At 39.0% G+C, this 25,422-nt stretch overlaps 2 protein-coding genes across 10 annotated transcripts in view; one reads left to right on the top strand and one right to left on the bottom strand.

The window, feature by feature from the left end:
• The window catches only part of LOC144381847 (uncharacterized), a 47,836-nt gene extending 27,164 nt beyond the window's left edge, over nt 1-20,672 (bottom strand). For 2 of the 7 annotated variants that reach the window (XR_013447848.1, XM_078072293.1), the window contains exons 1-3: nt 20,526-20,656; nt 20,127-20,270; nt 9,845-10,051 (exon numbers count right to left, since the gene is read on the bottom strand). Coding sequence is in view for 4 of the 7 variants with exons in the window: in XM_078072293.1 (XP_077928419.1) it covers nt 9,845-9,947 (103 nt within the window). In the remaining 3 variants the exon portion in view is untranslated. Of the gene's footprint in view, nt 1-9,844; nt 10,052-20,126; nt 20,271-20,525 lie in introns of all 7 variants that reach the window. The other 5 variants (XR_013447847.1, XR_013447846.1, XM_078072295.1 and 2 more) reach the window with 5 other exon arrangements.
• The window catches only part of ZFHX4 (zinc finger homeobox 4), a 180,236-nt gene continuing 173,115 nt past the window's right edge, over nt 18,302-25,422 (top strand). For 2 of the 3 annotated variants that reach the window (XM_036123521.2, XM_036123520.2), the window contains exon 1: nt 18,302-18,673. The gene's annotated coding sequence lies outside the window, so the exon portion shown is untranslated. Of the gene's footprint in view, nt 18,674-20,827; nt 21,006-25,422 lie in introns of those variants that run through there. The other variant, XM_078072292.1, reaches the window with a different exon arrangement.

Raw genomic sequence — 25,422 nt, 5'->3', positions numbered from 1 at the left:
GACACTCCTTTTAATGTACACACATATATGGTTTGTGTATAATGTCTACTAGATTACCCAAGGAGGGCTTTGGTGAATTGAATGCAAACATAGATTCAAATAGCAGAAAACATTTTTTTCTCAATTTGCCGCTACTGATACTTAATTTGCTTTGATCTAAACATGCTAACATTATCCGAGTGGAAGAAGCAACTAAGATTCGTTATTATAGATTTATTTCTAACGGTGAAGGTGTCTATTAAAAAAAGGTAAAATAAAATGTATAAAAGTATTTAATTTTCAGTCTTCAAACTTAAACGGTACATTAACATCAGAAAAAAAGTAAACCTTTGCCTTTTCTGGAATTATAGTTTATAGTTTTGTATTTATTGAATGTATTCATAGGCTCCCTTAGGATGTGAAATGTATGGAAATATATGTGCATTGCTAAAGAAAGAACTAAATTTATTCTTTCCCCACATCATGCTCTTCTTTGCAGTAGAGGTTTTTAATTCAATACAGAGCTAGAATGAGATGGAGCCAATTTCCTGGTCTATATGTGTGACAAATGCTGAAAGTGGCACAAGATTAACAAATTAGTTGAAGTATAGATCTTAAAGGATTTTTTTTGTGTGTCTCTAAATCAAAATTCATACTTTATTTGAAATGAAGCCTTCAATAATGACTAAAGGTCTTTTATTTCTCTGTATTTAAGATAAAAGGATGGGATATATGACAACTACTAGCATTTTTTGAGCAAGTATTTTTATTTGTAAGAAAGCTTACAAAGATTATATATTTGGGATTTGAAATGATTTTAATTGTAATCCTACATCTTGGATTAGTCATTGCAATGTGTGATTTGGAAAAGATGAAACATTCTTCTCAAAATAACTAGTTATTCCCCCAAATAAAAGCATAAAATGAAGAGCAGGGATAAAATTTATTTATTTCTGTATTTTTATGGGTAAAAACAATGTTTAAAATGTTAAGTGCTAGATCAATATGCTTCCTTTTCTAATAGCATTTGTTAGCCTGGTTTTAAGTAAAAACTATCAGGCGTGGCTGTTTTACCTAACCTCAGAATCATGGGCTTGATATAATCCAGAAATCTGAGACCAAACAATAAAAACATCTGTGACAATAAAAGCATGTAACAGTTGTGGGATTGTTTAATTTGGGAGAAAATGGCTACGTTTGATAATCACACGTGCGTGAATTGATTTCTCCTCTTTGTCGAGAAACTTTTATATTTTGCAAATGGTGTTTTTTGTTTTTTGTTTTCAAGGAATCAACTTAGGACGTGGAAGAGCTCTTTAAAAGGTGTTCTGAAATACGTGGTTTGGATTTGGCTCACTCATTTCCGGTTTAGAGGCTTGTCATAGTCCACCTCTTTTTGCTTGGGCTTAAATTATATAAAAATACAGCATTTTAAAGCAAGCACAGCCTTACTTGTTGTACCCAAACATGATAACATGTTTAAAATTCAAGAAGAGTTCTATGCAGGTTGTACGTCTCAGTCACCCAATCTCCTTCCACATATCTGTTCATGTTGACAGACTATGTCATAATACATCAACAGAAAGATCAGCACAGAAGAACAAAATTTCATCGCCTGACAGCAAGAGGAAAACTGATTTTCAGTATTAAATTAGTAAAAATATATTATTACCTCACTTCCAATAAGTCTACTACCTTTAGAAGATAAGGTACTTGCTATAAACACACAAGTATATGCAAAGACAGTTAGGTTTGCTTGTATCTTTGGCATCACCATTTGACTGACAGCCTATTCTCATTTTATCTTGTATATGTTATTTTTTTATATCTTGGAATCAACTTAGAGAATTAAAAGCAATTTCTTAATGAAACATGCGGTATTACATATGTAAAAATATATATCTGCCAAACGTTTGGAGGACAGTCTTATCCTATACCAATCATTGGCAGAAACCTATTGACCATTGAAATGGAAATGGGTATTTAAACTTCTGCTAAAAGTTAGGTACCTTTTTTCATATAACGTCTTGCTCTGTTTGGATTTCAGTAGAAATTTAACAATACCTGTAATAAATAATGTCTTTTGCAGCCCAGGGCATCATCTGCCACTTAGGCTTTAATTTTGCCCCTGTTTGAACACTCTACAACATATGCACTTCTCTTTTGTCTATTATCCTAGAGTTGTGCTATTCCCAAATATTGACATCATCTACTTTTATCAGCATTAACTGCTCTGAAGCTTCCCAGGCTCATGCTCAGCTCTATTTCTTCCTATTGATTATCTTCCTCACTCCAGCAGGTAGCTAGCCAGCGAGGCTGTCCTGAGAAATAGCTTCCAATGACTTTATACGCACAATTTACACGGAATTGTTTAAAGAAGATATTAGCCTCAATACAAATCAGTGAAGCTCATTTAGTCAATACTGCACAATTCTGCTGTTGGCACCCTGTCACAGGTTAGTCTTTACAGTTAGCTGCCGTACCCAATCTGCACATTAGCTATAGTATTTAGTTTCATATTAAAATGAAGCCGGGTTTTTTCGCTTTTGCTTTCCTTTTTGAAATCTTTTCAGTGTACTTTTTACATCACCTCACTGAGCCATGTGATAGTAATATATTTTGAAATATAAAAACCTGAGATTAAATGTTTGATTTTTGACAGTGTTCTTAAATATAATAAATTCAAAAGGAAATACTGTTAAGTTAAAATGGAGTGTTTTTCATTAAGTCCAATCAAATGGTAGACAACAAAGGATCTTTTATTTGAGAATATGAAGTGAAAATGAAAACCAGAAAACCTTTACTAAGAAAAGGTCCAGCTAAATTATGTTGGAAGGAGGTCTCCAGATTGAGTTTGGGTGTTTCTTTTGCTAGAAGTGAATTAAACTAAGATATGTTATGAAGAAATATTTTACAAAGAAGCAAACTTAATGCTTTTTGGAGATGAAAATAAGGTCTAAGGACAGTTGACTTTGAAAATAATTCTAAAGAAAGATCACATATGAAAAAAATTGCCACAGCATCTGATCTTTTCTTATAATCATAACAGTGAAATGTTTGGGGGAAAGTAATGTTAGTCCCCTCTTTCTCTTCTGTAGCAATACTGTAAAATTCTAGAAGGAGTGTTTACATTTCAGAATTACTCCTCCTTAAACTACTGGTTTATGATAGTTAATGAGATGATATCCAAATGTTGAAAACAGGAAAATTCAAATGAAAATCTATATGTGAAATATAATATAATGAAATAACAAAGCAACATAATACTACTCTGAATGTTTGTGCAAATATTGCAAAATGAACTGCAATACATTAAAATTCTTCAGTGGTTGGGTAATACATAAGTGAAGGTTTACATATAAAAGCTTTAGCTATCAAAAAAGGGATCTTTATATCATACTATCTTAAATTTTTTACTTGAAAACATCACTAACATCTTGGAGTGCATTTTGAAAAGTTGTCATTAAATCAATTTGCATATTTCTTTGCAAACTGAAATTCAAGGTAAGAAGAAAGCGTAGTGATCAAAATAGTCTATCTGTTATAAAATGCATCTTCCAGCTTTAGTGGCTGAGTGGCAGAAAGCTTTGGGGAATATGAATGGTAGAGAAAATAATAATTTCAGTTTTGGTGATTTTTAAGAACTGTATCTTTTTTTGTCAGTAAAAAGCAAGAGTTGAACAAAATAACAATTTTAAACTAGTGATAGTAAATAACAGCATTTTGAAAATTAATATAGTAAAGCAATTAAAATAGAATTACATAATAAATTATTATAAATATTTCAATATTTTTTCTTTTTTTACTATAAAATGTTAAAGGTGATTTTTATATGACCTTTGCTTTCATTTCTTTTCTCTTCAAATATCATTAGTTGGGAGCTAGAGCTCTGAAGCCCAGGTAGAAAAGACACGCTAAAAGATGGCCAGTCTATCCTGACCGTACATCTTCTCACACATTTATTGCAAACTGACACTCATATAACAGCTTTTTTTTTTTTATCACAAAGATTCAACAAAGAACAATTCCAGTACCGAGGGAAAATCATACTCCAGGAAAGAGGGAAATGCCATAATTGCATATTCAGGTTGCATAAATGCAGGCATGGCAAAGATAATTGCAATATTTGTGTGTGACAGCATTTTACCATTTAAAGAAGTCAATAATCTAGATATGATAGTATTTAGGTGTATATGTGTGCATGTGGCATATGTTACATTCAATGCACAAATATAAATCCCAGCCCAAACTGAAATATATAAACATTATTAGTCTTTTTTTTGTTGTTCAAAATATTCTTTGATGAATGTTTTTATGTATTAAGTGTATCTCTAACAACTAAATTATAAGAGCTTCATGTTAGTCTATTTATCATACGATATTCTTATATTCAATAAAATTGTATGTAAAACCATACAATTTTACATAGTCACTTAAACATAAGAACATTCTCAATAAAGCAAATGCACACAAAACAATACAGGTTTTTAAAACTACCAGCAACAAAATCGTCAGATAAACATTTCACGTAAATTAAGATGCTGATTTTTTTTTCCAAAAAACTTTTTAAATGATCCATGAAGTTTAAAATGTGAGTTTTGTTTTCAAATTATGTCAAAACATAAAATTTTCAAGCAAAGATGTTTCATAGTAACTTCCAAAACAAACCAATTTTTAAAAAAGTAGTTTTGATTAAGTTTTTAAAATATAAAGGAAAAAAATGTCTTCAGTTTATTAAGACCTGTCTATAGAGGAAAACATGATTCTAGATCTATAGTTTTTATAAGCCTTATAAATGCTCATATTTATGATGCATATTAAAAATTCATATTGGATCCATTGTGACTGCCTGTATAGATTACCAAGATGATGCCAACTATCATGCATATCATCTCACTAAATTAGTTTTGCAGCAAAAAGTCCCACACCGAGTCCAGATATTTCAAATAAATCTCTCTTCCATAAATATTCTGGCTAGTAGTACCTAGGCAGAAAGAGTCCTTTACACTAAAAATTAGCTTTAAAAGCAAGAATATTGAATTCTATGGGACATTATCTTTTTAAAAAGTATAAACATACCCAAACTAAGCACCCATACACACATGCGTGTGCACACACACACATTTTGTCAGGGGAAATTATATTTTTACCGTTAAAGTAAACTGAATATGAACGTGTTGAGGTGATTTACATTGTCATCTATGTAATTATACAGCTTTTAAAGGATGTAAACATTTCATTTAATACTAATTTTACATATTGAACAATGTATCAATGAGTATTGTTGTTATCAACTTTTATAAGGTGGAACTATTTTGAAACATCAAATAACACATACATCTATCCAAATTCTAAGACAGCTTAATTTAGCTAAAAAAGATAAAATCAAACTGGATAGTTAGTTGGGATATTTCATAATTTCTTTATTTTCAATACATATATCTCTAGAAACATATAAAGTACAATATTTAAGGAAATTAATATTAACCTTCATATACATAGGGAGTACATTTATGCATCTATTATATCCGTGGAAAATGCAGATATTCCATTATATATGTGCAATTATATAATCTGTATAAGTACAGATATATCACTATATGTATCTTGTCTATCTATGCATTTTGTGCAGAAAAGAAAAGCATTCTTATAATCCAGAACAAAGCAATACAGGTGTGTGCATGTGCATGTGTGGGTGGGTGTGTATATGTGTGTGTGGAGGGAGAGCTGGAGGAAAAAAATTGGTAGCTTCACAAAGAGGTATTAAACATGTTTGAAAATGAATATGAAGGTATTATGTTATATAAAGAAATATCATTGACAATTTTTTATCTTTCCTTTCCCTCTCTCTATATGTGTGTGTGTTCTGCTGTGAACAAGAAAAGGAACATTTGGGATGAAAGAAAACAATGACTGTATAGAAATTTAAAATAGGATACTTAAGTTAAACTTACTAAATTAAAATTTAAACCCAACTGGATTTTCCTTTCTGAATATGAAATAAGAACCTTACAAAATGGGCACAAGAATCACAACATATTTAAAAATGTTTCTATTAAAAATTTTTCTCATGTAAATATTTGTATCATTAGTACCCTATAGTATCTTAAAATATTGTAAAGGTATGCATGAAAATATCATGAAATATCAAAGGGTCATCTTTGTAGCATAAAGATCAAGACTTTAAGTCAAGATAAAGTTCCTCACCCTTTGACTCAGACAGAACTGTTTCAAACGCTCTAGTTGAATGATTTTTATGTACATCTACTTGTTGGTTTTTCAAATTTGCCATTTTTCAATACTCTAGGGCTGAAAAGGAGAAAATATGGGGTTGCATATCGAGAATTTATATCGCTACTTAGTAGTTAATATCTTGACCACCTTTAAGATTATGTATTTGGAGAGTTATAACCTCAGCAATTCCAATGCTACAGCATTCAGGTGATGCTATTAAATGTCTTCCACTGAGAAGAGCTCCTTATAGCAAGAATCCCTCACTAATACCTAGCTACCTAGATTCTTGAAATCTTTAGTCTAAAAACCTATTTCTATATAAAAAGAACCCTATTTAACTTAACTATAAGGATAGCAATGTTGTTGTTTGTCATGATGTTGACAAAAAGCAGTAGACAAAAAGTTATCAGTAACTCTCAAGTGGACATATTCATCCCCTAATTCCTACATAATTAACAAGGATAAAAATTATACTCTGCATTGCCTCCCTTCAAGATGGTAAGCTCACAATACAATGGAATCAGAGCAAGTTATGTATGGGAGGAGGGAATGGGGGCATGGAAAGAGGAATACCTTTTTCTTGGTTCCACAAAGGGTTGAGGGCCTAATTATTTTTAAGTATAATCCAACCAACCTCTTCTCATGCTTAGCTGCACTGAGTGACACTATTTGTGATGCCCAGTGTGCTGAAACTGAGCAGGTTGCTGTCAGTTTAAAAATGACTATAATAAAAGTGACCATGAAGATGGATCTTGTGATTTTGCGTTTCTAATCAGTCATCTGTGAAGAACACTTTTGCTTTGATTCAGCAGACTGGTGACAGCCATGATTGATAGTGCACGAGGATGAAAAAAGGTTATTAACTGTCTTCCTATTAAGCTCAATGTATTACCCCTCTAGGTGCATCTCATACTTTAAGTTAAAGTACTTACTCAGGTAAGGTCAAGAATGAACTCTATGGAGATGGTATCCATTCTGCTGAAAACAAGCAAGGCATTCTTTTACTGATTTTTTTTTTTTTAATTTAGCATTTAAACTACATTGAATTCCACTGTCTTATTTTTATTGGCTAAAAAAGAGAAATTTCCTCCTTCCAAGAACATCTATACTGAAAACACTAAAAGTATAGAAAATAGCTTTAAATGTAAAGATTTGAATGTAGAGCTAACTAGCAACATGTGTGTGGCATGTACATAAGTCTATATTTAAGCAGATGATCATATATTTTATAGTCTGAGGGTATTTTTTAAGGGTAAACACTGAAATTGATTTGTGATTTAAAAAAATAAATGTATAGTATTTGCAAAATTTGTTTTAATATTCAATAATCCATATATGGCAAGCTTTAGAAATAACAATTTCTAACAAAATTAAAGGATCTAATAGAATATTTAGATATTTGTTTTCATTTAGATATAATGTACTAACTTCATCTCTTTTCAACTTTTTCAAATTAGAAATATTACACATAGATGAACATTTGAATGATGGTATCTGTTCATGTCTTTGACAAGTATAACCACACATCCATCACAAATAGTATGATAGATCCTAAGGTATTTAAAATTTTTCAATAACTCAAGGTACACCATTTATTAAATGAAATAATAAACTTTTAAATGTTATCATATCTCCTGTGTTCATTTATTCTTACTAAAGTCAAAATGTACTGAAAGATTTTTGTATACTTCATTTAACTTCTCTTTAAAACATTTTAAATTTACAAGTTTGGCTCTGAAAGATAACAGATTAAATACATGCATTTTTTTTTTAAAGATTTTACTCATTCATTTGACAGAGAGAGACAGCGAGAGAGGGAACACAAGCAGGGGGAGTGGGAGAGGGAGAAGCAGGCCTCCCGCAGAGCAGGGAGCCCAATGCGGGGCTCGATCCCAGGACCCTGGGACCATGATCCAAGCCAAAGGCAGATGCCTAATGACTGAGCCACCCAGGCGCCCCTAAATATATGCATTTTAATTTAAAATTGTAGTATTGTGTTTCTTCTTACATTTCCCACGTAAACACTCAGTACTTTTCAGATGTAATGTGAATTAGCTAAAAACATTCAAGGATATCGATAACTTGGTACTGACTTAATCATTTAAACTACAACCAACTTTCAGCTCTCTGTGCTTGACCGTTCTTCATTCAACAACTCTGCAGAGTAGCACAGAAAAAGAAAATGCTACCACAATGTCATTATAGTTTCAGTGCAGGGAAAATCACATTATATCTAAAAGTTTTTTCTAGTATATCATGACCTTTTTCTCCAGTGTCAGTTATTATACTCATTTTTGGTATATAATAAATTATATTTTGAAAATGTACTGTTTTAATGTTAGGATCCATCAACAATGAAATATAGAGAAAGTAAGGAAATGAAGTTGAAGATTTCACTGAATTTCTCTTTAGAGCCACAAAAATTGGCTCTCTACCCTATTCTGCTTAATATTGCAATTGCTGTTTTGAGAACCCTTTCCAGGTCTCTAGTATTTTATGCATGCCAAGTATAACTTAAATACTTATACACTGAGAGCCTCTTCATAAAAAATGTTAGATCAATATGAAAATTGTTTATTTAGTGAATTGTGTTTATGTGGAGTGGACTTAAAGGTAGATTTTAGAATTCATACAAGATTCCCTCAATATGACACATTAACTTCATTATTAAATGGATTTCTCTTTCTGCCCTATACAACTTCAGCAAACTTGTGCTCTCAAATTCAGAAATAAACTATGAGATAAGTGATAGAGGGTGATATATGGTCAATGATAGCATTCTATATATTGTTCAAATATTTGTATAAGCTAAGAAGAAATACATCACATGTTTCTCAAAAACATTGTTTGCTTTTAAAATTAAAAAAATGAAAAAGAAAAATGCAGTCTCAAACTAAGCCATGTAAATTAACAAAGTGCTCTGAATTATTAGTGAAAGTCCTGTCTTCTTCTATTTGCCTACTTGAGAGTTCAAGGAAAATTAGGAAATACAAAGACCAAGTAGGCCCACAAGGAATGCACGGATTTCCTAGTCTCCTCGGTTTCTTCTCTTTAGAGAAGATCTAGAACACACATGACACATAGCACACATTTTAGGAAAGAACAAGGCGAAGGCAGTTTCAGGTAAAGTTTAGGTCATTTCCAAGGCAGTCAATTAGCATAGATGACATTGATGTCAAGCCTTATTTTTTGCAGACTCGGACACTGGCAGACAGTAAAAGTTAAAAATGTAACATTTTCTTTTATACTTTTGAAACTCCAGAACACAACGTTGCATTAATTTTGCTCAAGCAAGTGACAGAACCGGTGAAGAAAAATCCCACACCTTTGTGCAAACCCTTTAAATCTGGTTCTGAGGCTATTGTGACTTGGTTTCCTCTGCTGCTGGGGCACAAGGCGTGTTTAGTTTACAGTATCTAGGGCTTCTATTACTTTTAGCTTGAAACTCTCTCCCGAAGCTCTTCCACTCCTATATATATCTCCCCTTCTCCTCCTCCTCCTGGTCCTCCTCCTCTTCCTCCTCCTCCAAACCTACTAGGGGACATAGGGTAAGGGTATGAACTGGGTGGTGCACATCTGTGTAGCCAGAACGTGGAGGCTGACAGTTGCTGTCCACTCCCAGACTGTGTACCTGAGCGTAGTGACCACTCTGCTCTTCCGCCCAGCCCACTTCTGCCGGCAGTGTTGCTGCTGTCACGCCAGCCGGTGATTTGATAGGCTTGTCGGGTTGCCATGGTGTTGACTTCTTGCCTCTGAGGAGCTGCCCAATGACTGGAGGTCTGGGATTAAAGCGGGAAGAGGCAGCGGCCACAGCGAATTTCAGCGGCAGCTGCAGCAGCTAGAAACAAGAAGCGAGAGGACGAGGTCTTTAGATTGCGTTCCCCTCCCGCAGCCAGGGCGGCCAGCGAGGGGGGAAGGAGAAGAGGCGTGGGGGGAGGTTGAAATGGTGACCACTCGAAGCCAGAAGATAGAAGGGAGACGTTTGAGACCCTCTCAGGAATAACTCATAAGCAACCTGCACGCGCTGAAAGGGAAAATCTTCCAGAATTCGTTATTATTCACACAAGGCATTACCTGGGCGGGTGGTGGGACTGGGAGTAAACGGTTGTTAAAAGGGATTTAAGTGGGTGATACACCTTCCCCCACACCCCACCCTTTATTTAGGCAGCGAGGTAAGCTTGACAAGTAAAGAGGCGCTCTGCGGAGAACTTCAAATCATGGAAACTAACTTATTCCAAGGAGAGAAAGTGCAATGAGACCGCAACCAAGTACATGAAAATAGTTGCCTGGGCCGGCAGCCGGCGGGGACGGCCCGGGAGAGGGGGGAGCCAGAGGGTGCCTGTGCAATGCACAGCCCCAGACGGAAACTGTAAACTAGGAAATGAAAGGGAAAGAAACCGCTTCTGTTATAAATTAGTAGGTAGGTGAAGGTTACGCAAAGAAGAAAAGGGAAAGTAAAGCTGTTAAAAGAATAGAATAAAACCCCTGGGAGTTCAACTCAAAATCCCACCCCCACCCCCAAACCCCAATCCTAGGCGAGTAGGAGGAGGAGAAAAAGTGCATTCTGGTGTGATGAGAACTCTCTGGAATGTCTGGAGGAGAGGATAGAAGTGCGAGGGTAAGAAGACCCGGGTGCTAAATAATTGGCAGGAGAGAGAAATGGGGGAGGGGCGGGGTAGGAAAGAAATATTCCGCGATTCACCGAAGAGATTTCGAGATTCAGAAGAGGGAGATTCCAATAGGAGGAAAAGAAGTACAGAAGTTCAGACCTGTAGCGTAAAGGAGGAAACGACCAGAGTCAGTAAGAGAAAAGGAGGAAAAAGGTGTGTGCTGCTGAGGGAGGGCGTGGGAAGGCCACCACAGTCAACTGGAAGGAGCAACTGCTAGGACAGAGGGCAAAAAGGGCAGAGAATTGGAGTGACTTAGGCGGTAGACAAGAGCACCGCCGGGCAGCACCGGCGAGTTGGAAGCCAGGTGCCGCACAGCCCGCTCCCCGGCTCGGGGCGACGCGGGGACTTTTCTGGCAAGGAGAAGAGCTGCTCTTTCAGCCTGCCAGAGTCACGATTCACCGCGAGTCCCAAACACACGCCTCACTAACTACTTTACAGCCACTTTCATTGATTTTCTTTAACAAATAAACATAATACCCGTTACAGCAACACTTCCTTTTGCTGCAGCTAAAATGCCATAAGCTCTGATTGCTGCATTTCTCTGGATAGTAGTTTTCATATCTCCAAATAAATTGGTTTCCTTCACTTAAAAGATCAAATGTGAGATCACGTTCAGGATGGGGGAGTCTACCTCTTCGCCCCCCTCTATAATTTGAGAATCACCTTTTAGAATAAGTAGAAAACAGGTCCGGATACAAGTTTGCAAACCTGGAAGGGCTCACTGACATTTGCATATTAATTTTTGCTAATAAGTATCAATTTGGAAGGAAAACTCCGGCGAGGAAATTGACTCGTTTGCAATTGCAGGGAAATTAACACTAGTCCGAAAGCCACACCTAAGCTATTCCCCCCGAGTTATCTCTAAAAAATATTTCATTTAAAAATAAAGTATTGTCAACTAAATTTTTCAATTAAAAAAATAAAGTATTTCTTTTAAAGAACCCCCCCCCCCTTAGAGCGGTTTCTGCTGGAGGTTCTAACATACATGTCAAAGGGTTGTTGAATTATTCATTATTGTAATTACTATCATCATTGTCATTATCCCTTTCCATGTGGAAATAATTTTATTATCGTAATTTGATATCTGAAGAATTTCCTGTTAGTCGTTTGATAATCATTTTTTTCTGCTGAAAAGAAAAGTTTTGTTTATAAATGAGATAGAGAAAATGTTTTAAATGCTTTGATGTTTGCTATAGATTTCCGTTTATCTAATCGATCGGAATGCCAATAAAATCGATTAAAGGTTTAGTGTTTTACAAACAACCATTTTGTGCTTTTTGATTTTATGTTCAGAATGATTTTAATAAAGCTAATGCTTTCCTTTAACATTCTCCCTTTAAAAAATCCAAACCTTTATCGTTTTTCCTTTTATTATTAGAAATTGCCAGTTAAAGTTCTTCTAATAGGAAAATAAAAAAATATAAGCAATGGCTGCAATGATTTAAATTTCATTCTCTTGTTGCTCAAGGTATTTAAATAAAGCCCTTTAAAATCTTGGTGAATTATATGCGATCATTCAGTGATTGCGGAATATTAAATTAAACTTAGATAAATCCGCATTGAAGGAGGCAGCACCCAATCCTGAATTTATTTCCCATTTTCTCTAACAGCATCACTGCGCTCCTCTCTTTGCAATGACAATGTGCCAAATCTGGGCATTTTGAAAACATTTTCCATATGCTTTAACAGGGGACTGATAGACAAAGAAGAAAAGGAGATGATCTTTTTGCTCTGAGGTATATTTTCTTTAACCTTTTTCTCTTAGACTTTCACTGATAATCATTTTAAAGCAAAAGTTTGAAATCATTTAATTCTTTTTTTTTTTTTTTTTGCTTTCACGTTTTTTTTTCCTATCTTGTAATTTATTCCTGAAATGGAGTTTTGGTTACAATATAATGTAAAGCTATCATTTCTGTACCTTGGCAAACAATATTTGTTTCAAAATCTTTGATTTAGTTTCTGCTAGCTGCCTTCTGTAATTGAAGATGGATTTAATTATACATTTTGTAACTTAGATCAGATGGGCTGTTTGTTTGCTGCAGGATTTAATGGTGCTTTTGTGTCTAATATTTAGGGACATTATATACAGAGGTGATGGCTTTTCTTCAACTATAAAGATCTGCACTTTTGTCTTGGAAATGTGGATGTTGGGATGAATGTAATGTCCTGTTTTCAAATAATTCTATTCGGTGGCCAGTGTTTAGTATATTGTCTATACAGCATTGCCTTGACTAGATATAGATGTTTTAGGTTTTAAAAGATCACAAATTTATCTTCAGTGAAATCTCAGTTCTTTCTTTGTTTTCCCATTTATTTATCTTTTCCCATCTGCATCGTTGTCTCTTAGAGATCTTCCCCAGATGAAACGTAAAATTTTTGTTGGATATGTTTGCTGGAAATATCTCCATCTGTTTTGAGAAGAGTGTGCTTGTGATCCTGGGTTTGGGTGCCTTAAGTGTGAATACATGTGCTGAGGGGGGTGGGGGGGGTGTGTAGTGGTAAGTGATAAGGAGTCCTTATTAATTTGCATAAGAGCTGTAGAAGTGCTTGTGAAGTTAGTGAAGTGCTATTGTTTGGGGAGAGTCCCGTCTGATTTTGTTTATAAACACTGGGCTGGTTGCCTAGAGGGAAAGGAGGTCACAGCACTGTCTGAGCCCTGACCTCTGAAAGGCCAGAGGGCGTCTGACTTTTCTCTTCCCCCTTCCTCCTATCCCTTTTCCACTCCCTTAATTCTTCCTTCCTCAGACCCTCTATAACTCCTCCCTTTTCCCCATCCCAAACTATACCTGTGCCTAACTTTACATAATAATGACTGCCCCCCCCACACACATTGAACTAGGTCAGAACCACCAGAAAAAAAAAAAAAAAAAGTAAAACAGATTTACTGCAAATAAAAACCAAAAAGGGACTTTAGTTAGAAAGAGAGAAACATACAGAAATATGGAAGTACAGATAGAGACCAGGATCAAGATGGGGGCATTTTTATGACAAAAAGGACCACAAAGGAGATAAGAACCAGGTTGGGGGAGGGGAGAGAATCAGTGAACGACAGATTTAACTGCCCACAAATGCGACACACACATACACACTTAAAATGTCTTTCCTTTTTGAATTTCATTTCATCTAGCTCACTCTCACCATCAAAGACAGTGTCCATTCTGGATGTTAGGTCATATTTTAACCTCCAGCCAACCCCCCCCCCCCCCGCTTTGTGAGTTCTCAAGAAAAATATACTTTTTTTCATAGTAATGAAATTTGGCACTCTTCCACACTATTTCTTGAATTATTTCACTGTAAATATAATGCGTTTGTGACACCATCCCAAATAAGCCCTGCACTTTCCGATTCACTGACAACTTCACGTCTCCCCCTTACACACACACCCCACACCTCCCCACTCACAAAATGATAGACATTGGTATCAAGTTTAAGTGTGTTTTGGAAAGGAGTTACTGAGTTAAAAATGTTAGTTAACAGACTGCCTTTGTTACATAGCCCCCGGGTGGAGAAGACCCAACAAAAAGAGGGAAGGAGGAGGGGGGCTGAGGATCTGAAAGTGTCTGTGGTGATATAAAGGGTTCCTAACGCTGAAATCTTGTAATACCTCGTTTCAAACTGAGCTCATCTATAGACCCCGGATGCGCGGTCAAAAGACTGGGAACCTTTTCCCCTTGGGCTGGGCTTGGTCTTGAGCTGGCGGGACGTGAGGGAGAGGGAGGTGGGGTATTTGTTACTGAATTGGCTAGAGCAGGGCGGGGGAATCCGGGAACAGACAGCGGAAGACTCCTTAAAGCGATTGTAAAGCCCAGAGTGTCCGCGGCACAGATTTGGGAAATAAAATACGCCAAGGAAAAGTCTAAAAGTGGAAATTACCTTTTGTCTCAAAATTAATTACTCCTTGCTTCCAACACTCAACACCTAACCACCTGGTATCCCTTTTTAGTTCTCCCCCAACTGGGCACTCGGCGTCAGGGTCCGAGTGCCCCGGAATGGGCTTGGCTCGGCTGGGGTAGCCCTGGAAAGTGTAGAAGAGGGTGTAGGGAAAGTTCTTGGTGCGGCAGGGAAACCTCTGCTCCTTTCACTTTGAAATAAAAAGTAGCCAACGTTCCTTGAGGGCGGCGGCGGGTTCGCACAAAGTTTAGGGACAGCAGAATGGGGGCGGGGGGGGGGGAGACAGGGTCAAAGGTTGACGGCAAGGGGTCCTCAGAGACCCGAGAGGAGCAGCTGGGTTTCGTGGAGCGAGGGGCCGAGAAGGAGGGCGCCAGGGGCCGGGGCGCAGCCGGGGCGAACCGGGCGGATCGCGCCCTCGCCCCGGAGCAGCCCGCGGGCTGGGCTCGGGCTCGCCCGCCTTGCGGCGCCCCTGCCCGCGGCGCCGCGCTCCGCGCCTCCCGGCCCACCCCACGCAGACCTGCAGCCGCTTCTCCCCAGCTACCCTCCTCGCGCGGGCGCGCTCCAAGGCCGAGCCCTGGAGGAAACTCTTGACTCCGTGCTAGTCCCTCTCTGCCCCATCCCCTCAGCCCATTAACCCCCGACCCTCACCCCAGCTTCTCTTCTTAGGAAAGAGGTGAAAGAGGATGAGAAAGAGATGATTAAAAAGAACACACACACACAGGCGGAATAGGAGGGGGATACTCGCTAGCAGAGGGATTGCAAAAGTGGGCGCTCCTCTTACAAATCCTCCTTCCTTTTGTTTTCTTACTTAGAATTCAATAACCGCTCCCCCCCCCCCACACACATACACACACACACACACACACACACACACACACACGGGGGGGGGGGAGAGAGATTTTCCAAGAAAAGAGAGGGATGGGGGGCGTAGGGGAGAAATAGCCACCAAATTTTTTAAATGGTTCTCCTGATTAGACGTTTGGTGTTTTGACATTAATGACATTAATGTTATTGATGATGTTTCAGAAAGGCAAAAGAAATAAAGGAGAACTTGAAAACGAAATGATCATCATTTCCCTATTCTTCCATGCCAGAAATAGACCCCTTTCTTCACCTGAGCCTGAAACAGACTTATTGTTCTCAGGTGTTTCCTTCATCATACGCATTTACCCGTCTGAAAACGCAGGAAATGGTTTTTCCATCAGTGAGCTTGTACATGGAGCCCTCTCCCTCAAAGGGCTTGATCTTTTCTGATTTGAACCTGAAAGTCTCCCTGCCTTCATTTCCCCTCAGTCTTCTTAAAAGCCCCCACCTCCTACCCCAACACACACCTCAAATAGTTTTTTAAAGCCAGAATTTTTGCTCTCTGGGGTGTTTTTCTGTAAACAGCAATGCTACATAAACACCTTCTTCACTTGTAAGTTACAGAGACTTAAAATTTTAACACCGTAGCCATGTATGTTTCTTAAAGCACATGGATAAACTCAACTGAGGTACAATCAGACAGCACACCAATGATACAGTTGCTGTATAAAGGTAAGACTGTAAACAAAGTATATTAAAAATCTTAGAAAATCATACACTTTGAGCAGATTGCTTCCCAAACAAGTTTAAAATAGAATGGAGTCTTTGGAGAGGTAGATGATTTTCTTTCTGTTAACGTTTAGTAGCCCTGGTTTATACTATACTGGTACATACATCGACTTCAGATTCCTAAGGTGGTGATGTGCTTCCCCCCCCCCCCCTTAATAAAGACCATATCTAGGTTTTATTCTCTACTCCAAGCCTTTGGACTTTCATTGTAACCTTAGCCAGCTGCTGTAGGCAACCAGCTTTTCTGATTTGGGCCTAGGTCTGCTCTTTTGAGGACTATACTTTTATCCTCCCAGGTGTTTTGTTTGGTTTTTAATGCAATTTGCATCAGTTCTAGGATTTTCCAAATGTTCCCTGATAACACAATGTTTCAGGCCCAGAAAGATGCGTGTTTGCAGCCTCTGTTGTCCTGCGATAAACCTTTTTGTTGGTATTTGGTAAATTTGGTGCTTAAGGCCTAAGACAAGGTTTTGAAGCAGATCCTGGCGATCCAGAACTTCAAAGACCTGTCAACTCAAAAGCAGCTGACACCTCACCTGTCCAGGAAGCTGGACATTGCAAGTATTTCCTGTTTTTAGCTTGTTTGGTTTGTACTTTCACCTTCTCTCTAGAATTCCTATTTTTGAAATATTACATAGATGGTGTCTACTTGTGACCTATAGTGTAGCAGTGTATCAAGATGCTATCTGAGTAGCAAGGGATAGTATATATATATATATATATATATATATATATATATATATATATTCCATATTCAGATATTCAGTAGGGGGTATTTAAAAGTATGTCTATTCCTAGTTTTAGTTAATTATCTTTTAATGAAAGTGTCACTCATATTCACATCTGTAATATTGGAAAGAGATAATTAGATTTTCAAATGAGAATCAGCCACCTTAAATTTTGCACCAGAAAATACCAAGTATATTTCATTCTAATGAGATCTGTAGTGGGGTTTTAAAATTCATCATAATGTGCTTCAAGAAAGATAATTCAACAGACTTGTAAGATGAAAGGGTTTTTTTTCCCCTAAGTCTTCTTAAAGCTATTACATTGAACTTATGCAATTCTGATAAAATATTCAAAAATATTACATAAAGGCTAAAACCATATCCCCACTATCACCCTTACACCCATCACTTATTCTCATCTGAAAGTTTACTTTGACTCAACTAACCGCTTGCATCTACTATGCCCTGGGTTTTCTCTCCTGCGTGTGCAAGCGAAAGATAGGTGTCTAAAAAGGTGCCTATGGATCCAGAGTGCAATTCTTCCTTCGAAATAGGCTGGGCGAGCGGTGTTTGCACACTGCCAGGCACCCTTTATTTACATACATCTGCATATTTGCTCGGTCCCTGCATTTCTTCATTAAAATGCGTTCTTGTACACAACAGAATAAATTAGGCAGAGAAAAACTCTTCATTACTCTAACTTATATTTCTCCTTAAAGCTCCCTAGTAAACAAATCTCTGGTCCGATAATAATTACTTTGCTTCATTAAAATAAAATAAAAAAAAATTCGACTGGTTAAAGGGCATTGTTTTGGCGGTATTTATGTTTTATTTTCTCTCCCTTTTTGCTGAGAGAGAGGAAATGAGAGAGAGAGAGAGAGATTGTGTGTGTGTGTGTGTGTGTGTGTGTGTGTGTCTAATGAAGTTTGGGAGTCGCGCGCGCAGGGGCGCGTGGGGTGCGAGCCCCGGAGATCCCCATCTCCTGCCCTCTCCGCGGTCGCAGCGTCCCGGGCTCCCGCCGCAGCGCTCCGAGCCTTGGAAGCCGCGAGGCTCCCGGGCTGCTCCGAGTCCGGGCTGCGCGTCATTTGCAGTCTGGGGAATGTTGATCACCTCACTAATTACACCTCTCTCTCCCCCCTCTCCCTCTCCCTCTCCCTCACTCTCCTCTCTCATTCCCAGAGTGCATATCGGGAATAGACACACAAAGACATGCGCACTCAACTTAATCAGCCATTTTTTTAAACAGGGCTAAAACGATAATAATTAGCAGAATAAAGACATATCGGATTTTCATTTCCTTTCCTCCTTTTCCCAACCCCTTCACAACCAAACAGCGAGACCGCGGTCGGCACATGCTTTAACTCCTCCCGGACCCCCGAGGACCGCTCCATGCCCCCCACTTTCTGCTTCAGCGTTTTTATTTTCACCCAATAAAGTTCGAGGATTATTTTTTTATTTTTTTTTATTTTTTTTTTAATGAACCCTCTCGTTTTACTTGGATGTGATCAGCTGTAAGTAAAATAAAAGCAAAACAAAAAAGAGGCGAAGATCGAGTAGGAACTGCAGGGGAAATGGAAAGTAAGTTTTTTCTTTAACTTTTATTGAGTAGTTTGTGTTAAATTTAGGTCGAGTATCGATTATCTTTCCAGCCTGATCTTGCACAATCTTTGATATTTCGCTCCCTCTCTCTCCCTCTCCGCCTCTCTCCCTCTCTGCCCCTAGCTCGCTCGCTCTCGCTCGCTCTCGCACACATCCCCTCATCCCAACCATCTCTTCCGCTCTGCCCCCCTTTTCTATCTCTTTCCCCCTTTTTTGGCTCAAGGATTTGCTCCGCTGAAAGAGGGAGGGGGCACTGAGGGACCTGATTTTCCACTTTCTTTGGGGGGGGCTGCGTTTTTGGGGATTTAACTTTTGGATTAAGTGGCGGATCATCCACGTTTGGCCGAGCAGTTTTCTCTCCTTTTTCCTGTCTTTTCGGGTTCTGTCTCCACCGCGAGCCTGTGGCGTTCTCGTGGCGCGGGGAAGCTGTCAGCTCCGCAGCGGCGCGGGCACTGCCAGGGGTCCCCGGTCGCCCCGCGCCCCCACACCCCGGTCGGGATGACCCTTTCTCCGCACTCATCCTCGGAAAGTTTGGACGTTGGTCGGTGGGGCTTGAAGGCCCTCTCTCCCTGTTTTACACCCCCCCCCCCCGCCCCGGTTATTCAGCCTCGGTTTTCTTCCTCCTCTTACCACCCCCATCCTTTCCTCTCTCAAGTTCCCCGAAGAGCGCTTAGTGCGCGGGACTGGCGGAGGACGGGGGATCCGTACGCCTTGGGCAGGGGGTTCCAAGAGGCCCCGGCGCGAGCTGGGTCTGGGGCTGCAGGTAGACACCCGCCGGCCGGAGCGGACGGCGGGGCACAGCCGAGGGCTGCTCCCGGCGGCGCGGGCGGCGCGGACTCGGGTGCTGGCGAACGGAAGGCAGGTCCGTTAGGAGGCGGGAACGCCGGGCCTCGGGGCCAGGGACTCGGGAGGCGGCAGCAGCTCTGCCGGGCGCTTTCGTTGCCGGGTGTGCGTTAGACTAGAGGATAGATGCCAGCGGCTCGGGGTCAAGAATCCTTCCTTTCCTTTTGGCAAAGGGCAAAGGGTGTGTGTGTGTGTGTGTGTGTGTGTGTGTGTGTGTGTGTGTGTTGGGGGGGGGCTGTGGCCGGCTGTGAGAACTGATTTATTCCCTGCCCCCCCCCCAAAGAGGTTCCATGTCTACAAACGAACTTCACCTTCTTCGCCTCTCCGCATCAAGTGCGCCTTCCGGCCGGGAGCTGCTAAGGGAAGAGGGGCTGGAATGCGTCGGGTCTCGCCTTCCTCCTACTTCTGTTTCACTCCCTCCTCCCCCCATTCTTTCTTGCTCTTTTCTATCAGAAAATAATAATAATAATAAAATTTCTTATGGAATTGTATAAAGTTTCTCTGCCGATGCCCAAGTAACTGAGGGTTCCCCATCCTGGCCCCCTTCCCCCACAGAAGACGGTGCACTGGTTTGTATTTCTTTTGTTACCTGTGATCCGGGCGGGGGGCTCCTTTCGCGGCTCGGGCTGGGGTCCGGCCCAGAGAGCAGGCTCCAGCGGGCGCCTTTGGCCGCGACTCCTCACTTCCGCGCGGTTCTGGTGAGATCTTAGCTACCGTTCGACGAGACACCCTCCTTGTAGGTACCAAAGGTTCAGATCGCAAACACGGACCCCCCCCACCCCGACCCCTACACACACATACATACACACACTCAACACGTACTCACAGACACACACACATTCTCCCTGCTCCCCCCCACCTTCAGCCCCCACCTTGCCTTTCCCCTCCCCCCTTCCAAAAAAAAGCACATACACAACAACAACCCCCCCAAACCAAACAAAAACCCAAAGACAAGTTCACTGGCGGAAGATGGTGGATTGACACTGACTCAGACAGAGGCAGGTTCACCAGGAAATCTGGCGGTCCCGATTTCTGACAGTTGCATTTCCTCTCCTTGAGTCCTTACCCCCCCTTTTTAATAACTCTGTTCCATGTTTAATCAAGGATCATGTAGATGGCGAAAGGAGAGACAGAGAGAGAGGAGAGAGAGGAGAGAGAGGAGAGAGAGAGAGAGGAGAGAGACAAGAGACAGAAGGAGGGTTCTTTTTTTTTTTTTTTTTTTTTTTTTTATTGTGTTCTCCTGGATTTTCAGTGGCTTGATCCCTATAAACGTGGAGTGGTTAAAGCTCATATGTAGTATTATATTTTTAGTTGGGTGGATGGATGGAAGAGTCAGGGAGAGGCTGCGGCTGCCGCTGCCTTTTCGGGTGTTGCTTAGATTAAGGCTGAGACTTGGCTGCGATTGGGACGCGACAGTGACACGGGCATCGATCGCTTCCATTGAGAGCAATGCAAAAACACAGCCCGGGTATGTAACACTCTCGGTGCCATCAACATTTGTTTTACTTTATATTTACTGGCAAAACTGACAGAGCAAGCTCAGACTTTCTTTCTTTTTCTTTTTTTCCCTCTTTTCTCTTTTCTAACTGAAGAATTAAAAACAATTGTGTATAGAAGTTGTTGGAAATGATGGTTTAAATACAACAGAAAGGAGATATTCAGAATTATTTCACTACTCTGTGACTGATTATGTTTTAGAGTTTTCTTCTCCACAGAGGAGCATATTATAGAAAATGAAGGTTTTCTTTTTTCCTTCCTCTTCTTAAAAAAAGAAAATCCTTAAGGGAATATTTGATAGTTTTCAATGTTTGCGGTTTCAATCAGCAGGAAGGCACACAAAAATAAAAGATGGCTAGCCAGCTGTTTTAACCTCTTGCACCTGGCTTCAGTGCAGGGATCATAAGGTTTATATAGTTATTTTTTTAAATGGTTTTAATATTTATGGCATAAACTGGGAAGAGAGCATCACTGTGTATTTCTTCAATAGCTGGTTGCTTTTGGATTTAAAAAAGTAAACTCATATTTAAGTGTTTTCATTTTTATGGCAATGAAGATAGAGCCAATGAAATATGGGGGAAATACCATAAATCTGAAAAGTGAAATGTACCTAAGGAACAAAGAAAGGTCAGGTAAACCAGCTGTGTAAGTCAAAGCAATAGCACCAACTGAGGGGTTAGGACAGGGAGAGTGGGCTGTGGGTCTAGGAAGTGAAAGTTGCCACTAAAAGTTAAAAATGAAGGAAACGTGTTCAGCTCTATTGTAATCTTTTGCAGTTTTTAGCAGATGAGCCCAAATCTGTTCATTAATTTTGAGCTAGTTGGATTATTTTTAAAGATGCTGCACCAGCAAAGGAAAGCATAAAGGATGCTGAGAAAATCGCTGTTTAATATTGCAGAATTTACTGCTTTCATTCTGACCATGAGCCTAAATTTACACAATGAAATTTGATTATCTCTAATAACAATATTAGATCCTCCACTGGATGGATGAGAATTGAGGTGGTTTTGTTGATTGCAAGGGTTTAATGTTGCATTTCAGAATCTGATGTGGTTTGGCCTCCCTTCCATTAACTGGAAAACCCCTGAGGTTTTACAATTATTTCTTAAAGATAATACATTTAAGATTGCATTGGTAGGCTGAAGAAAAGTCATAAAGGCAAGAAGGGAAGCCCTTAATAACTCTTGAGATTCAGACATGTTCAGCAGTTAGATTGGCTCTGACTTCACCAAGGGTCGACAATGTGTCATTTCCACGAAGCCAAATTGCCCTCTGCCTATATGATATTAATGTGCAAATCAATATTTCAGGGATTAAATTTCCCTTCTTCATTTTTTATGGTTTCTACCTCAATAAGTCTCAAGTCTATTAGAAGAGGCTGGATGATTTAAAATCTTTCACTGCAGAATGGCTTGTCGTAGTCTTGTTTCACAGACCATTTTAGGATTTTCGTTATAAAGACTAAGGGCATCCTAAAGAAGTTGTGAGGTAGTATAGAGGCATGCTCAATAGCATAAAGCCCTTGTTCGATTAAGAGCTAAGGGGTATTGGAAATATAATATGTATGTTTATGCAATATAGACACACACACATTCTGCTGCTTTAAAAATATTATGTTAATCACCTATTGATTTATTTCAAAATCAATTGAAGTTCCTCTCTTATTAGTGATTTGTTCAGCATTCTTGAGGACTGTGTTAATTTCCTTAAAGAGAATGCATAAATTGGCTTGGTGTGAAAGTATTTGGGAAGTCTTTTCATTTAGCAATATTTTCCTAAGAAATATTTCTAGAAACCATTGTTTGTAAGAGTAATAATCAAGTGTTGTCATCTGCATGCGCTGTTATCATAGCTATCATTGCATTTTGTGGCTGAATGATTTAGCTGATATCTGTTACAGGAGGCCTTCTCCAATTCATTCTACATTTATTTCTAGTACTTAGTAGGCACAATGTTTCTTTTAACCCACTTGGAGAAACACATTTGTAAAAGAAAACCTGTGATTTGATTGGAAATAATACAAAGCAGAAATTTGGGAGTTCAAAATAAAAGATTGTGACTTTATCACATAATCTTGGGAAGGCCTACTGTCTATCATTTGGTGGTGGTTTATAGTCTAAAACCATCTGGACCAAGTTCCGCACAGCTGCACGAATTTCATATGTGATAGAACATTTTTTCCATTCAGTGTGAAATGTTCCTTCCTAAAAAACGTACACCAGACTCGCTTAATTTAGTCTGTTAAAAGAAATGCACATGAAAAAGGACAAAAGGCTCTTTAATCTCTGCAAGCTGTTTGTTTTTCTTCAAGATTCCTGTCTGTTTGGGTTTGAAAAGTCATGTTTATTGAGGGGATGATTCTGAGGTGTGACATTAAAATAATATATGATTTTTGGACTGGTGGCCACGCTCCTGCTTAATTTGCAGAACTACTTTTTATGCCTGTCAAAACACAGAGTTAATCTATCCTTATTTACAATTAATCTCAATAAAATTAATCTTAACTATGCTTTATTCAGTGGCTTATAATATCTAATTATATTCAATTAACTGCTGTCATAGTAATTAACATTGCTTAATTGCCTCTGCATATATTTATGTAAAGCTCATTAGGTGCTGATGCTCCCTTTTCCTTTTCTACTTGCTATTTTTGCTGTTGTCAAACCATTTTCATCTCCCAAGGTCCCACAATGTCAGTGAGAGCAAATTCTTAACATTTTCTTGAAATGAATGTTATTGCTTTTCTATGAGAAGATATTCGTTATAAGTCTTTAAAGACAAATCCACCCACACACACACACCCCCCCCCCCGTTTTCCCTCATCCCTGGTCCCTACCACACTCACAAAATATTTTCTGTCATTGTTGCTAGAAATATGAGAAGCCAGGTTAAGCTTTGTGTTTATAAATGAGGAGCCTTTCTGTGTCTGCCTAGGGGCTGTACCCACAGGCAGAGTTTTTATCCTCTAAGACCATTCTAAGGGTTAAAGACTTGGCCAAGGTTCAAACTGAAAAGCGCCCAGGGAAAGTGCATGTGAATATGTACAAGTTTCATGTAATTAGTGCTTAATTATATTAACATATGCAAATTGTCAACTTAGGAGCTTGTTGAGCTGGCAAAGATCAGCTAGGCACAATTGCTGTATTGTTCTGAAACAATAATGGATTTCAAGTTGGATTGTGGAAACACATAACTAGCTATCTAATTTAACTCATACCATGGTGAAATTTCATTAGTCTCCATGGAGACTGGTTTAATTGTGCTGACTAATGTTCTGGGCTGCAGAATGTCCTAAAAAGAAAGCGTTGTTTGCCTAATCCACCTTACAATGACACTTGTTTGTACATGTTTCCCTTGTGTGAGAATTTGCATATGCAAATAAATAGTTTCTCTGCCCCATTTGTCATGGCTGTTCATTACCCATGAAGAGGACATTGTTACTAGGCTGTTACTGAGTCTCCCAAGACAGGATAGTGTCAACCAGTCCAACTACATTCTTTCATAATTTGTTTCTGATTAATAGACCAGAGTGAGTCTCAGTCTCTTTGGGCATCTGCAAAGGGAAGGTCAGTTCTGTCACAGAAAAGAGTTTCTGCAGTATACTGGGGCACTTTTTCTTCTTATGATCATTCTCCTTTTTCCATTCATTAGTTAACACCATCATATTTAAAATAATATATTCTTGTTCTAAGAATGCCTCTACTAATAATCTCTAGTTTCCTAAAGCAAAAAAATAGGAAAAGAAAGGAGATTCTGTTATTGGAATATTAATCCTGTTTTTGACAGAAAGGTAAACTGATATAATTGCTTTTCAGTTGAAGGAATGGGGGTTTATACAAGTGTGAAAGCATCGGAAAAGGATTAGCATTTTTTTGCATAATGAAAAGCTCTGTTGAATAGGGTTCTGAATGGCTGACTGAATGACTAAGATGAAAGGAAGATGAAAATGCAGGCCCCTCTTTCTTTATGCCTATGCTCTGCTCTCTCTAAAGTTATGTTTGTCCAAGACTTGAGAAAACAAGCAGGGGCTCAGATTTCAGCAACTTATAAGATGCCCTGAGTTTTCATCATCACTGGGAAGTAATATGGATGACAATAGTGCAGCTAGAGGATGATAAACAGAGGCTTGTATGCAGAAGAGTTTTCAGAAACATGCTAGGCTAGCCAAATATTGACTATTGGGTATCGAGAATTCCCAGCACTTTGCTGTCAAAAACGGTTATTTCAGAGGAGGCAAAGAGTATGGTGTGGATATTTAATTTAGTTAATGATGGAATATATGGTGTTCCTCTGCCCTCCTCCCCCATAGGCTATAAATAGTTGTCTCAATTGGTAGAACACTTCATTTGGGAAAGAGTTGTGTATCCTGACTTTTGCCAATGTTAAGT

Source organism: Halichoerus grypus, chromosome 5 (genome assembly GCF_964656455.1).
Source record: "Halichoerus grypus chromosome 5, mHalGry1.hap1.1, whole genome shotgun sequence".
Taxonomy (NCBI): Eukaryota; Metazoa; Chordata; class Mammalia; order Carnivora; family Phocidae; genus Halichoerus; species Halichoerus grypus.
The sequence above is the reverse complement of the archived record's forward strand: the minus strand, read 5'-3'. Positions and strand labels throughout refer to the sequence as shown.